The 15,911-nt window shown below is 39.5% G+C and overlaps 2 protein-coding genes across 2 annotated transcripts; both read right to left on the reverse strand.

Annotated features, from left to right (window-relative positions):
- Nucleotides 1-530: 530 nt before the first annotated feature.
- ltb4r2a (leukotriene B4 receptor 2a) lies at nt 531-8,629 on the reverse strand. The gene is made up of 5 exons (XM_012852565.3): nt 8,495-8,629; nt 5,326-5,874; nt 5,016-5,216; nt 4,878-4,921; nt 531-1,457 (listed from the first exon to the last, which is right to left on the reverse strand). Exons 1-5 carry the CDS (start codon nt 8,507-8,509, stop codon nt 1,160-1,162), a joined length of 1,107 nt encoding a protein of 368 aa, XP_012708019.2. The 5' UTR covers nt 8,510-8,629; the 3' UTR covers nt 531-1,159.
- A 1,782-nt stretch (nt 8,630-10,411) lies between these two features.
- On the reverse strand, nt 10,412-14,668 carry LOC105917677 (E3 ubiquitin/ISG15 ligase TRIM25). The gene is made up of 7 exons (XM_021310631.2): nt 14,417-14,668; nt 13,847-14,212; nt 13,665-13,760; nt 12,582-12,815; nt 11,785-11,932; nt 11,645-11,704; nt 10,412-11,551 (listed from the first exon to the last, which is right to left on the reverse strand). Exons 1-7 carry the CDS (start codon nt 14,666-14,668, stop codon nt 11,022-11,024), a joined length of 1,686 nt encoding a protein of 561 aa, XP_021166306.2. The 3' UTR covers nt 10,412-11,021.
- Nucleotides 14,669-15,911: the final 1,243 nt, after the last annotated feature.

A 15,911-nucleotide genomic window follows, 5' to 3' on the forward strand; every position in this document is an offset into this window, starting at 1 on the left:
ATTTATATTACTTTGTGTGGAATGTTGTAAATATATATATAAAAATGTTTGTATATCTGGAGCGTGTAACAAAAATAATTTTCCTCCGGGATTATTAAAGTATGTCTGATTTTGATTCTGATGTGAACAAACACATGGGGAAGATTATGTTTTTTTTTTTTTGTAAGCTTTCTCATAAATTTACTACTATATTCTCACAATTTTATGACTTTATTCTCGTGATTTCCAAAAAGAAAAAATACTTACCATGCTTGGAAATAATTTGTGCGGGGGCTATTTACTGTGGTGGTTTATCTTTTGGGGAAAAGCAGTCTTGTTGCCCGAAATTGGCACAAAAATATTGGACCAGCTGAAAATAAAGGTTCAGCTGGTGGAAAACCGAGACATCTAGTGGCGTGAATTGTAAACTACACATTTTAGGCCTGGAAGGGATGAAATGTGCGTCATCCATTGGAAAATTCTGAAATACTTTTTTTTTGGGGGGTGGGGGGGGAGTGGCTGTAACAGCAACATACAGTAAACATGTGAAGGATGATGTGACGTATATTCTCTTTTAATATGGATTATTGTTCGGACTCTATAAAACACACAATGACTTTGTTCTATACACAATTCTTAAAAAAAAATACAGCATTTTGTGCTTTAAAAATAAATGTCTGTTTCAATAAAGCATACAAATGTAACCATACAAAGAGGAGAAAAAGACAAAAAGGAAATCCCAGGGAAAAGACACCAGTGAGCAATAAAACAGCATGTATTATACATAAAAGCATGCAAGGCAATACCTGATCATCTCTCTATTTATAGTAATGACAATATTTGTGACAATTCCACAAGTCACAATTGTAATTACTTGGGATTTGCCCTCAAACAATTTTATTACTTAGCAAGGGTAAAGTTTGACACGTGGATGCTGAATGAATTGGACTAACTTCTTCTTAGAGGAAGTCTAAGCATCCTGGATTATATTCCACAGTTTGTTTTATATTCCAAGGTCATGCCTTTGTCTGCAAGTGTATCCAAGAGTATCAAGCGGATGTGATTTTGAGCTTTTCAGCTGTGAATCTCAGTCAAATGTTATTGAATATTAAGTCTTTGTGAAATAACTATCTTCTCGACTGGACGGAGGGGAGTCTCAAAGACCAGTGGGGTTCCTCCTCTATTTTCCATTTTTTGCTGATTTAACATTAGACGTCGAGTTTGTGGAGGAGTCGGCATCTTTGTCTTTCAGCACAACTTCTGCGTCTTTGTCTTTGTCTCGGCTGTTCTGGCTGTTCATCTGGCTTTTTCTGGTTGAGTCAAAACCTGTGCCCTCGAACAAGCGAGCCATGAACGCAAGCCCCTCCCGTCGGATGTAGGACTTTCCTGCGAAGAAGTAGAGCACCGGGTTGGCACAGCTGCTGATGAAGGCGATGGTGGAGGTAACGGCACGACTCCGTTGCCATATTGTATCCAACCTAGCAAGAGAAAATGTAAATAGAGGGTGAGATTTTGCTATGAAAAATCATTATGATTAATTACTCAAAGTGTGTCCAAAAATGTATAGATAAAAGCTAGTCTGGACTCTGTTGCTTTGAAATGGCACTTCTGTTCTTGTGACATTGAGATTTAGATCTGCAGTCAATTTAGAATTGTTTGTGCATTGCTAATAGGGGTGTAAATCTCCGGCTTTATCACAATACAATTTTATATCGATTTGTTTGGATGACGATATATTTGCCGAAATCACAAAGTCTGTTACTATACAAGTTCAATTAAATACAATTCACATCACAAGTCTATGGTCAATATGATGTGATATGATCTGCCCATCTAACATTATTATTTATATTATCAACTAAAAGAAATACCCAAACATGATTTGACCATTTTGTTTCTAAGCTCTTACAGGTATCGGGCATTTAAATCAAAAACAGCATTCTTCTAATTTTAAAATAATGATAATAGATCACCTGTTCCCTAGTCTCATGTCTTGTGAATTTAAAGGCGTATCTTGAAAATGCCAATACGCATGAATATTTTTTTATTTTGCTTTGATGTAATTGGATTGTTTAATAATTTAATCAATATAATGATGTGAATCGATGCATTGTTACACTCTGGATTGCTAATATGATGCACAACATCAGTTGCCCTAATGATGTAAATCCATCATCTGTTTACCATCACCAACAAGATAACAGCCTAATCTATTAACTCCAACACCTTTCAACTTTAAAACCCACCACTTAGGACATTTAGATTATTTTTTAAAAACATTTCTGTATTGCGGTGCCTGTTGTCTTTGATTTGGTGATTTGATGTCTTTCACATTGCCGTAATCTTTGTGTGAAGCAGTTCTTTGCAAAAAAGTTCACAGTATACATTTACAAGGGGTGTAAATTAGCAGCCTTACCACGATACGAACTTGTATCGACTTGTTTGGATGACGATATATTTGCTGACGTCACATAGTCAGTTACGAGACAATATAGATTAAATTCAATTTACAAGTTTGCGATCAATATGATGCAATATCATCTGCCCATCTAACACTATTATATACATTCATATCAAGTGACAAAACCCACAGGCATCAGACATTTATATATAAAACAACATTCTTTTAATAAAAAAAAATACATAACCTGTTCCCTATAGTCTCATGCCTAAATTTCAATATCGATATTTTCATTTTGCATCGATGTAATTGGATCATTAATCATTCCATCGATGTGGATCGATGTATTGTTCCACTCCTTAAATTTACACAAAATAATGTTTTGGTTTGCAATCTGTAGCAAAGGTTGTGCTGGGTGAACCGTGCTGCAAGTGAAACGTACCCATCGTATCTGGCAAGAGTAAATATCTCACGGGAAGTAAGGCCATGTCAGAATAAATAAAACGCTGTATTTTTGATTGCTACGTAAATATAAACATATCACAAAGAGACTTGATGGTAAAATGCAGAGGTCTAGGAGTGTGCTTGGTTAAAGAGATCAGCTAAGAACAATTGGGACATTGTAACACCTGAAGAGAGTCACCAAGGTTGGAGAGAAAAGCAGCCATAGACCGTAATGGTAAGAAGAATTGTAACCAAGGGGACCAGACACAAAAGATGCGCCTGCTCTTGTCAAATAGTTAGCTGTAGTAAACACTAGGCCGGACGAGTGATTTTGGACCAGATTATGGTTGAAATTCTGAATCATCTTCATCCAGTCAAACTGTTACCCAACCCCCCCCCCCCCCCCCACCCCACCCCACCCCCACCCCCTCCCCCTGAGCATTACAGCTTTGACAGCAGAGGCATTCCAGTTGTATATAGTTGAGTGGTTTATAAGAGATTTGACCCTCTCGAACTATGATGGATGCTGGACAGGAAGAGGAAGCAAAAGGTGACACTGAAGAGGACAATGACCATCTTCAGAACCTAAACGAATTGCTTTATATTCCGTGTTGAAGGTTTTCCATCGCAAATGGTATAATCTGCTTGTGACTCTTAGATTATGCAACATGCCAGCAAAGCAGTCACACAGATGACGCGGGGGGTTTAATTTTAACATCTGCTCATTCAGGCACTACGATGCACGTTGGCCTTTTTGTCATAATCGAAGCGCAGTTTGGATCATGTGCAGTCATGTTGAAGCTAACTGGTTTCCACCGAGCTTGTTGACAGTCTGACTGCTTGCCAGTCTTTCTTGGCAGTCGTGATGTGATGAAGTGCTTATTTTTGCAGGTTCCAGTCAGACAGAATTTACCTTTAGGCACCATCTTGATATCTGTTTCACTTAATCCTAGTTGTTATACGGTTCAATTGGTTTTTTTGTTGTTGTTTTTTATTGCTGCCAAATTATGCAGAAACTCAGCAGGGATCTCAACATAATGTTTATGGGTTGTCTCTCTGCAGACATTGAGAATAAATGGAAACCCCAATGCAGAACAAACGGAAATGAAAAACGGATAAAAACACAAATAATCTTATGAGCAAATTAGCTAAATTCAGCAATGGTGGGGCTGCACAGTGGGTAGCGCTGTTGCCTTTCAGCAAGAAGGTCCTAGGTTCAAGTCCTACCCTTGCCCTGGCTCTTTCTGCATGGAGTTTGCATGTTCTCCCTGTGCATGCGTGGGTTCTCTCAGGGTACTCCGGCTTCTTCCACAGTCCAAAAACATGACTGTTAGGTTAATTGGCTTCTCTAAATTGTCCTTAGGTGTTAGTGTGTGCGTGAATAGTTGTTTGTCCTGTTTGTCTCTGTGTTGCCCTGCAATGGACTGGCGATCTGTCCAGGGTGGTCTCCGCCTCTCACCCAGTGAACTCTGGAGATAGGCACCAGCACCCCTTGCGACCCCACAAGGGACAAGCGTCACGGATGAATGGATCAGCAATGGTGCCTATTGGAGACTTACCCTGCAATAATTACTCAGTTTGTTGTAAGGTCAAATGTTATTCAGTTAAATCATGATTAACAGTAAAATAACAAACTTTTTTTTTAAAAAAAAAACTGACTATGCCATTTCATTTTTTACAGAGGGTAAATTATGTTTTTATGAATTTTCATTTTCATTTTCAGTCTGCCAAGCTTGTTTAAGATCCTAACATCCATGTGTTGAAATTACTGTTGGTCATTTGTTGAGCAAATATATTTTTTGGAGAATTGGATATGTGGAATAAAAAAACCGGCCAACCAATCAGCTGCTAGATATGTCCGCAGTCCGTTCATTAGTATCAAAAAGTGATGAACAAAGTAACATTGCTGATGAGCCAAATCGTTTAATTTTGTGCTAAAACAATTGCACCTTGAGCTTGTACTGTAAAGGTTAACGCTAAGGGATGATAACACATTGCTGGTTTGAGTTTTAGAGAATCAAATGAATGCTTATGCTGTGGATGAATCACTTACAATGTTCGTTTCGTTGTACATTTTTTAAACAACGTCGATGAAACCTGCGTGAAAAGCAAAAGGACACGATCATTTGCATTGACATCAATCTATTGGGAATGAAAGCCTATGCACTACGCTTAGAAGAATGTGACATACTTGCACCATGTTGATAATGTGGTACGGCAACCAAAACAGGCAGAAGGTCAGCACGATGGCGAGGATGAGGTGTTCACTGCGGATGTGACGGCGGAACTTCGTCTGCCGGATCCGTCGCAGGATGCAAATGTAGCTGACTACAATGACTCCGTAAGGTATCAGGAAGCCAAAAACAACCTCCAGTGTGTACTGTATAATAATCTGTTTGTGTGAATGGTGGTGATGGGGGGGGGGGGGGGGTAAAAAAAGTTGGTTAGTTTATATATATTATCTCAAAGGATAGGAATGAATAAAAAAAAAAAAAAATTACTTCTCTATCCTCGTCATGGAATGAATCGCAGACTGAGCCTGCACCCTTTCCTTTAGGCTTCACTTCTCGAAAGATCAGCGCAGGAATAGAAGCAATAATCACGAGCAGCCACACTACTCCCAGCACTCGCATGACAGTCCTCTTGCCGGTGATAACGCTGATGCGGTTGGGCCACACCACCGACACCAGCCTGTAAAGGCTCATCAGCATGATCAGGTAGATGGAGGCATACATGTTGGCCAAACAGAGATAGAAGAGGATTTTACACATCACGTTCCCCATAGTCCAGTCCATCTTGACCAGGTAGGTGATGAAGAACGGGGTAAGAACCATCAGGAAGCCATCGGCGATAGCTAGGTTGAGGATGAGGAGGGTGGTGACAGATTGCTTTCGGGCTCGTGCCAGGATGCTCCAAATGACAAAGAGATTTCCGGGGAATCCCACCAGAAACACAGCGCTGAGGATGAGCGCGCCCATGCTTGTGGCTGCTGGATGACTTACAATAGTCTCATTCTTGGAAGTGCAGGTACTAGGGAGCATCGTCGTTACCTGGCAAAAAAGGAAGTATTGGTGAAGGGTGGTTGCATTTATTTTTCTTCCTAAAAAAAAATACCAGCTGTTTAGGAACCACAAGAGTAAAATATTTATTTTTCTTTAGGAGTTTTCTAAAATGAACAACTTGTAGACAGTGCCATGCTCAACCTGGTGTGGGTGGGAGTCTGACCATTCTGATTTTCCTGCATTAACGCTTGGGAGAGCCGCGCAGGTTTAAACTGGGACTCTTAATTCCTGAATAACAAGCCCAGACATGGGCGGAGCACGGCAGTACCATCTGCTTCTGGGATCTCAGCAATGATTTACAGCAAGTTTCTTATTTGCAGGCATGATAGCGCAAAACATTCTGCACCAACATAAAAAAAAGCTTTGCTTTGATTGAAGAAAAATGTAAACAACGTTGGAAAAAATAGCAGCACACCATCCTGCAAATATAGAAAGCTGCACTTTGGCAGATATTTGAGCTCCTATGCTGCACTTCTGCAACTTGTTCCTTTTCCATCTAAAGATTTTGGACACAGATTTTCTCCCTTTAATGAGTTTGAGGTGTAAAGCAGGACATAGCTACTGCTATATGCTAGTCAAAATTAATAGCTACATTTTTGTATTATTGGTAAGGTGAAACTTTAAAATAATCACAATAACGTTTTATATCTGTACAACAGGATCAGTTTGTATTTCAGCAAATATTCATTTTGCTCAAGTGATTTGAAATAGATAATTAATCACCAAAAGCTGATAGAAAAAACTCCCAGAGCGACGACAGCTTTCATCTGAGCAGATAAAAGCTGTGGCTCGAAAATGAGCAGTCATTGAATGGGACAGGTTAAAGTTTCGCTCAGTCTGGGTTGGGGTCTGAACAGAAAGCATGCGTTAACAATCGATTTCCTAATCATTTTTGGTTTAAGCACAGCTTCTTATAAAAGAAGGATAACTTGCAGGAGCAGAATGGAACATCAGAAGCCTAAACTTTTCCCCTAATGCTGCCAGTTACATCATTTCCATATTTATTGTTTTCAACGAGCCATTATATGTTAACTCAGCTCAATGTGAATTTGTTAACTCAATGTGAATTTGCTGTAAAAAAAAAAAAAGTCCTGAGAGCAGAGATTTGCACAACCAACCATGGGAGGCACAAAGACATGGGCAGCGAAAATGCAGCAGAAAAGCAATGTGGCATATTTGTTTCATTGACGCACAGTATAATTGTCTTTTGAAGGTATTCCTAAACTGGTTTATGTACTTTGTGTATAAGCGTGCAATCTTTTTGACTGAGTGTTGGAAAAATTTAATAAGTAGAACAGAACAGAACCAAAATATCCTTTTGGCTCCCTCAGTGGGTAAATTTAGGTGTACCAGTAGGAAAGTGACTGACAAAATGGAAGCATGCAGATTTATAAATAAATAGAAGGTAAGAATAAAAAACTGTACAGTAAGGCCAAATTTACAACACAAGAATGAAAAATGTAATATGGCTTTTATATATTTGTATAAGTCAGCAAATCAGTTAAAATAAGATTTTTGATTGATTTGCAGCATTCAGTCTTTGGCGGGAGTCTGTCAGCAACCCACATCTCCACTTGTTAATGTTTCCCACTCTGACTTGCAGAAGTTCTCCAGAGCTCTCAGGTCCACAGCCCTCTTTGGGTGAGACCAGAGATTTTTCTGTCAAATTCAGTTTTGGACACTGGCTAGGTAATTCCTGAACTTACATGTTCATGTCTTACAATCATTCGTTTGCCGATTTGGATGAATATTTGGTCTCACAGGGACCTTCTTTCTAAACCCATTCTTTTCAAAAAGCACCCAAAAGTTTAACTTTCGTACCATTCATAACCCCATCCTCCTGGATAAATATCTCAAATCCATCGGAAAAAAAGTAACTCCAAAGCATTATGGACAATTCTTCCGGAATCATATGCTAAACGTTTAGGATTGGTGTCAGCCTCTCAAGGTTTTGAGAGAATTCAGCCTGGACTGCATGTTTTCTTTGGGATAAAAGGAGTCTGTGTTGCAAACCCACTCCTTAGGTCATTGCTATATGCAAAACATAACCAGCACATGTCAGAAGCTCCTGCAGCTCCTGAAGTGTTGGAGTCTGGCTGCCAGGTTTTCATTTTCTACATTATTTGCATCACCACCAGCTGGGCTCTGGATCTGTCAGATTATTATCTCTTATCTGTCTATTCCTGTTGCTTTGAGCACATCTGGTGCTTTTCATTTCCCTGTCGACATTCGTACACACAAATCCCACCAAGAACTGTGACCTGAATGACTCAGAAGGTGTGTTTGTGTACACTGTGACAAAAGCATGCCTTCGGAATTACACCTGCTGCACCTATAAAGAAAAAATGCCCACTTAAGAGAAACTGCACCACATGTGGAGTACTTAAATGCACAGAATTAGTTGGACCGGATTCGTTTGGAGTTATATCAGCTTTTAAAGAACTATTTTTTTAAAAGGATCGGAAGCAGCATTGTTGCAGAAAAAAAGGAAACTTCTATTTCATAGAAGAAAATAGAAATGAATGTGAGCTTAAAAGATTTGATCATGTTTCAAATTCCTACTATATGTTGATTCATAAAAGACTTAGAAAAAGAGACTTGAACTCACCGTTGAAGAATTCATGACTAAAGAAAAAACCCGACGGAGTCCGTTTCAGATGGTATATTGTCCTCCTCTCCTTTTTACCTCTGCTTTTGCCCACGCTTTCCTCCCCACCACGTCTTCTTTCCCTCTCTCACTGTGTCTTACGCCATAGGTTTGTCCTGCCTGCTGCAACACGTTTTCACAGAGAATGGGTGTGTCTCTATTAACCTGCACTACCTCTGTCTGTCCTGACGGCCCGATAAGTTTTAGACGTGAGGGAAAATGTTTCACCAGTCAACTGTCCATAGCGGTGATTAAGCAGTTAAATGGAATACCTCCAGTTAACTGTTTTGGAGTCCTTAAACATGTTCCTTCCTGAGTTAGATGAAAAAAACAAGGGATACAATAAATATTTTACTCTTTGAGGATAAGGTTTCGCCTGATATTGCTAAATGTAGTATCAATAACACCCTACCGAACATATGGACCAGGATTTCAATATTTAATTTATCAAAAACCGCTGAAAACTCTTGAGGTCAGGCATTTGTTAGTCACCAGGGGGGCCAGATATTGTCTCCATTCGAAGTGCTGTCTGAATACGGCAGTCAGTAAGTAAGGAGGTAGGAATAGGAGCCTGTATGCTTCCTCTCATGGCTAATTTAGCATAGAAACGTTGCAATGTCCCTAACCAGCACTAAGGAGCTATAAGGAATCTCACAGTCCTTTGCACGACATGACATATAAGCACAGCACACCTCAGGGAAATTAACAGAAATTTCCGGAGAGAAGAGAGCGCGCATTTGACTCGCATCACCCATGTGCGTTTCTGTCACGTAATGACGTCGGTGTCAAAGGCTGTCCGAGATCGGCACATCAGTCTGAAGCTCCTTTCCTCCCCACGATGGAGTTATTACTTTTGACGCCGTGAAAGGTCAAGGAACAGGAGCTAGGAGAAGGAGTGAGGAACTATTATTAGAGATATTCGGATGGAGCCTCAAATTACTTCTTTTTTTAGGATTACCATGATAATGGGAGAAAAATAATTTGCTTTTAGTCTTTTTGGTTTGCTTGATTTATCTTTGTTTAACCAAAGCCTTTAAATTCATTCTAAATCATTTAACTTTCGTAAACCGTACTTTTCAGATGTAAACTGGATTAAACAGGAATACATGGAGTTTTAACGTATGATTACTCTTCTATGGTATCAAAAGTAGCTGTGGAAACAAAACGCTTCAAGCAAAGCTTTGTTATTTTAGTACATAAATCCTGCATTTGTACTGTGAAGAGAAGGTTTTGTTATACAGGTTAGGCAGCTTTTGTCCTGAATAACAAGTTCCATAAAGTACTTTTGTTTATTTCTTTTCACTCTATCTTGAAAACTGGTTAGATCTAGGATGACTTAACTAACAAAAAACTCAAATTGTGTTCGTCTGGCTTGGAAGTCTGATTTGGGAATGATGTTACTGCCAAGGTTGGCCTTCTCCAGAAAAAAATGTCAACTCTGCCCAATGTAATGCTAATAATGTTAACATTTACAGCAAATAAACATTTCTTGCTTCTCCCTGTAGCTAAAATGTACCAGGAAAGAGAACTAATATGGCATTTAAATGATCCTCACAATAAATTCCACTCTTGTCAGACATTAAAATAACTCATCAGATCAAACCTAATAAGCAGAAGGCAAAAAGATTCTGGACACAGAAAATACTCATACGAAGTTTTTATTTAATTTATTATTTTTTGCTTGGGTTGGTTTAGTGTTTGGAACATTTGGGTTGGGACCCCACTGGGCTCTTCAGATATACTACATTGTAAAATAATTTTTAATAGCATATTTCTGTCAATATTGTTTTTTATCATCATACCATTGTGTCATAGGATCAGTTCGATTGATAGAAAAAGCATCTATTTCATCTCAAAATGTTTTGGGGTCAAAACCATTAGAGAAAGAGGAAGAATGGTTTCTTTATGAATACTGTGCACAGAGACAAATGTAGTGTGTTTTATCTTTAGGTGAAACACTTATGACAGAATCTACATTCAAACATGCATTGCACTAAATCTGGTATGTTAACATTTAATTGGTTGGACAGATGTTTACTTCCCAAAACCAAATTTAACTCATTAAACATGCTGAGGAACTTGACTTTGTCAATTTCAGTTTAGTCCTACAAAAGCAGAGAAGGTGATGGTGACTAAGTTGGTGGCACCATTGACCACATACAAAATAAAAGAGATTTAACAAGTACTTTTCAGTGACTTGAAAGGCAGTAGAGTTGCTGATCCTTCTCTTATAAGTTGATCAGAAGTGTAATTGATTTTGCATCAAAAACATTAAAGAAAAACAATTAAGGTGTTAATCTTGAGGAAATATTGGTAGATTCAAAAGACATTAAACCAAGTGAAAGTAGGTTTATTTTTAGTTTGCCTGTAGAGTCTTGCTCCACAGAGCTAATTTATTCCTTCCCTTTCAACTATCACTTTTGGAGACTTTCCAAATTCCTGACAGAAAAGCTGTTACAATCATTTTTGCCACCCACGCCTACTACTCCTATATCAATTTAGCCAGCTGTGCAAACACTCCCGTATCATACCATTCGTAGGTTAGCCCAATGCCAGGATGAAGAGGCCGAGTGAACGTGGTCCGGAATTCAAAGATTAGAATCATCGGGTCAGAGACTTGATAAAAACTCAAAATTCCTGCTTTGTAATCCAGGAACACACCAATCCTTTTGGAGCAAGAACCTGGTACTTTTATCTCAACGTTATTGTGACGAAACTTCAATGTGTTTCCTGAGCATTCTAACGTCCAAGACTTGTCATTTTTCCCAAACTCCGATTTGTCCGATGTTCGGTTGGCGTCTTCGTAAACCACAGCCGCAGACAGGGTGCGAGCATGCCACTCCACCTCCCAGTAACATCGTTCTGTTAACGCCTCTTTGCAGAGCACCTGTGGGAACTTGGTAAATCTGTTTGGATGAGGAGGATAGGGAATAGGTGAGGGCCTCATCTTACAGTTGTTGTCCATCAGGTTGAGGTTAGGGTAGTTTGATGTGTCATCCAGGTTAAGGAGACGCCAATCTACCAGGAAAACAAAAATTTCATTGTCACAAGCCTGCGTCCTAACACTAACTGTTAATATTAAAGAAAGATATCAACGAATGAATTTCTTACAATGTAAAAAGTCCTCTCTCTTGGTAGGTGGTGGCGGTAGGGAGAAATCAACGTAAGAGACTGTGAGAAGACACAACAATAGTTTTTAAACGCCACTGGAGTGTAGCAAATCTTGTAAGTTGCACTGAAATACTTATTACCAGTAGTTGAGATCTTGGGCCATGTTTCCTTCAGCAAAATTTCTGCTTTATCTTTCATCTCTGTCACACATGCAGTGACGTCTGTGAAACAACGTGGAGGACCAGGGCCTGGTTCAAAGTCTTGAAACGCATCGGAAATGGAGTTGGACTGAAAAATATGGGGAGAAAGCAATTAAGTGAATTATAGGATTTCACAAAGAAGTCCTCTCAGTGTGAGCTAGTATCATAATAAAAGGTATCATTTTAATTACATTTTGATACAAAATAGGATGTAAAAAAACATGTTACATAGCCTTTAAGATAACCGAGAAACTCTTTATTGGTATTACAGCAACAAAACCCTTCTTCTAATTATTGACCAACTTGTTTGTTTTTTCACTGGTATTTGGATGATTTGTCGTTGTTCTTGAATTGTAAATGTTTGAGATTAGGGTAATCTGTGCCATCACCCTAATCTTTGGCTCCCTCCAGATTCTCTATCAAGTTCAGGTCAGTGCTCTGGCTGGGCCACCCCAAAGCAAAGTTAAGAGATGATGTTTTCTGTTAACTGGGAGTGTCTGGTCTTTCAGTTGCCTTTGTCATAGAAAATAACTTTGTTTTAAGATTTGTCACTCTGAACACCTTTAACCAGCCCAAATGGAAAATAATACCAAAATGACAGTAGAAAGTAAAACATTCTTCCAAATGTTTTGACATGTAAAGTAAGTCAACCGAACTGTATGGTAAGCCTGTTTTGTTGAAGTTAAAAGGAAAAGTATCTCTTAACAAGTGCTCACAAGTTTGGACAGTGTCTGTACCTGCATCAGGTAAGCAACGTCTTCAGCAATGGAAAGTTGCAGCAGCTCTACGTCCCTCCCTCTCAGCTCGGCGAGGTCCTTCTCCAACAGCTGAATCAGCTCTTTGGCCTGAGCAACGGCTCTTTTCTCCTGGGTTTCGATCATCTGCTCCAGTTTCCTGCCTCTGTTTTGCATGGAGGAGATCAACTCGGAGAAGATCTTGGCGCAGTCAGTCTTTGCGATCTGTGCACTGCTCTGTTGGAACAAAAGCAGGTCTTAAGATATGATTACATCTTGCAGAGCAGATGTAGGCTACCACAGTTTTTAGAGGAAAAACTGGATTCCCTTCAGAGATTCAGTCAGAACTGCATTGCATCGCTGTTCATGATAAAATCCTGGCTGAGTTTAAATGAATTTTTATTTTCAAACAGGATAAAAAAAATACTTTTTAGGTTTCCTTTCCTTTTTCAGTAAATGCTATTGTTTCTGTTTTGTTGTAGTAGCTGAAAGGACTTTTTTTTTAAGTTTGCAGTGCATAATGTTGCAATTTCTTAAACTCACATAAGCAAAAAGGAGGAGCTAAAGAGGTATAGATAAGGGATGGATTGCTAATTTGTGTTTGCTGCCACCAAGTGGTCAAAGGGAGAAGCCGTCACAGTTAACGCCCAAACAAAGCTCTGGCATCATATCAAACCCACCACCACCAGGTTTTCTTCCAGCTGCTGACAGTTTCCAGCAATGAATTAGTAAATCATGCCTGTGGAGACATGCTGTTCCTGCTTAGATCTTCAATGATGTCATTTTATTTTCTAGATCAGTTTGTTATTACAAACATGTTCAGTTTTACCATCTACTCAGAACTACTGATCTGCGTGTTTTATGGGTTTTCCTGCCTCCATACACTTGACTTACATTCATGGATGATTAACAGGCCTCTGCAGCCCTTGATGTCCTCTGAGGAGGTCATGAAATTGTTTGATTCAGGTGTTGTGGAGTAGAGGCACATCTACAATATGCTAGACAGGGAGTCCTGAGGACCAGGATAGAAGACCCCCACAAAAAAGAGTCTAATTTAAGTATTGCTTTTAATTTGTTTGCCCATACCTTAACATTCTTCTCAGCTTCTTTGAGCATCTCCAGCTCTTCTACTCTTTGCTGGACCTTCTCCTGCACTCGCCTTCGAACTGTCTCCAGGCGTTTCTGGAAAGCACCACAAAGTTCTCGCTGAATTAATCTTAAACTGAAGTGCGCTGTTAAGCAGACATTATACACACCATCTGTTCTACCTTTGTTGTCTCCTCTAGCTCCAGTATGGACACAAATCTGTGACTTTCATGTTTTTCCACTGTGCACTCAGTACAGATGAGCTCCTCGTCTGTCCGACAGTAGAGATCCATCAACTTTCCATGCTGGGCACACACCTTCTTCCCTATTGGGATTGTAGCCGAGATCAGTTCATGCTTCTGCAACACGGGGATAATGTAGTGAGGCTCAACGTGTTCATCGCAGTAAGATGCCAAGCACGTCAAGCAAGACTTTGTGGCCTGGTTTTGTCTCAGCACGCAGAAGTCACAGGTGAGGTCTGGCATGGCAGCAAGGTTCAGAGCAGGAGGTAGGGGTTGGGGATACCTCATTTTCAGCTTCTTTACAACCTAAAGAAGTAGGAAGGCAAGTCAATTAGGACTCAATTACTTGCACTAGGTTTGCTGGGATATGGGTAATGTAAGTAAACTAATTGCTTTCTGTTCTGCCAGTGTGTTTATATCAGTTACGTTTAAACAGGAAAAATAAGAACAACAGCTCCTTGAGAACTTTGTAGGCTGATACATGTTCAGACAGATTTGCACTCCCCTCACCTCGGCCAGCATGTGGTTCCTCTTCAGAGCAGGCCTTGGACGAAAGGTCTCCCTGCACTGAGGGCAGCTGTATTCTGCTTTCTCGTCTTCCTCATCCCAGCAACTCTCAATGCAGCTTCTACAGTAACTGTGTCCACAGTGGATGGTGACGGGGTCCTTCAGCAGATCCAGACAAACTGAACAGCAGAACTGCTCACGGTCCAGATTGACTCCGTATTTACTTTCCGGTGGATTTTGCTCCTTGTTAGCCATTTAGGTAGAAGCTGGCAGCCCCCACAGAGAAGGATCAAATAGCTTTACATTTCAAAGTGCTGGATGATTTAAATAAACGCCTAGTACTCAGTAGAGAAGTTTCAGAGTCCACTCTGTGCAATAACCATTTACTGCACGCACTGATAAAAGAGCGACAAATACGGGATAAAAAGCCTTCATGTCGAGTTAAGGCAGTAAAACCTACTGTAATTTGATAAGGTGTGCAAGGTTGCTACAATTGTGGAACGTGGGTTAATTGTTGGAGTATGACCAGCAATGGGCCAGGCGTTACTGTTATGTGAACTGAGTAGCCGGTAGCCCAGCTAACACAGTTAGCATTGTTTAATGCAGCCCAACTGGCTTGTGAGCTCCCCACTGTGACCCTCGTGTACATTCAGGGCATTCTGTTTTTGACAGAAAAAGGTAAAATTGAAAAGGATAACTGGTCTGGTGCTTAGATTTTGGAGGTAGAGGGAGGCTTGGCTTGCCACAAATCTTGTTTTGGTTCAGAGTCAGTGCTCAACAGTACCCTGGTAGGGCTGTATGCTTTTGCCAAAAATCAAAATTGTGATATATTTCAACCATATTTGCCATTGCGATTAAAATGAGACTTTTCTCCCCATTAACAAGAAGCAACAAAAATGGCCGGTAGATAAAGATGTTTGTAAACAAGGACTATTTAAAACAAGAAATTTAACTGTTTTTATCAATCAGAATATTTTTATTCACGAGAATAGCTTGTTGAGTTAGCTTGCCAATCTTTGTTGAACATAAAGTGAAACCAACAAACAAGTCTATGTATTAAACAGTTTGACCAGTACATAATGCTATGGTAAGATTCCTGAAAGTTTTTAGTAAAACAGTATGATTATATAAACTCTAAAACAAATAATAAAATGACATTATCTCACTGCTGTAACGCTCATCCCTCTTTAAACTTATTACCGACACCTAAAGGACATGTCTTAATTGTTACAAAGTGTCTTATTTGCTATATAGTCAACATTTGCAGACCTTTGTGATTTGGAAATTCGTTTTTTTAACATTGCAATTATATTGCAAATTCGATTGCCCTACCACCTGGTGGTGAGATTTCACTTATTGCTCATTTTTGTACTAGATTATTGTTTTGGTCTTTAAATCCTAAAGGGAAACATGGGCTCATTTTTCATCCTAATTTTTTTCAACTAAACTCAATATAAATGGTATAAAATAAATTTCTGGACTGGTTCTCTTTCCATCA

This window comes from Fundulus heteroclitus, chromosome 14, assembly GCF_011125445.2.
Source record: "Fundulus heteroclitus isolate FHET01 chromosome 14, MU-UCD_Fhet_4.1, whole genome shotgun sequence".
Classification (NCBI taxonomy): domain Eukaryota; kingdom Metazoa; phylum Chordata; class Actinopteri; order Cyprinodontiformes; family Fundulidae; genus Fundulus; species Fundulus heteroclitus.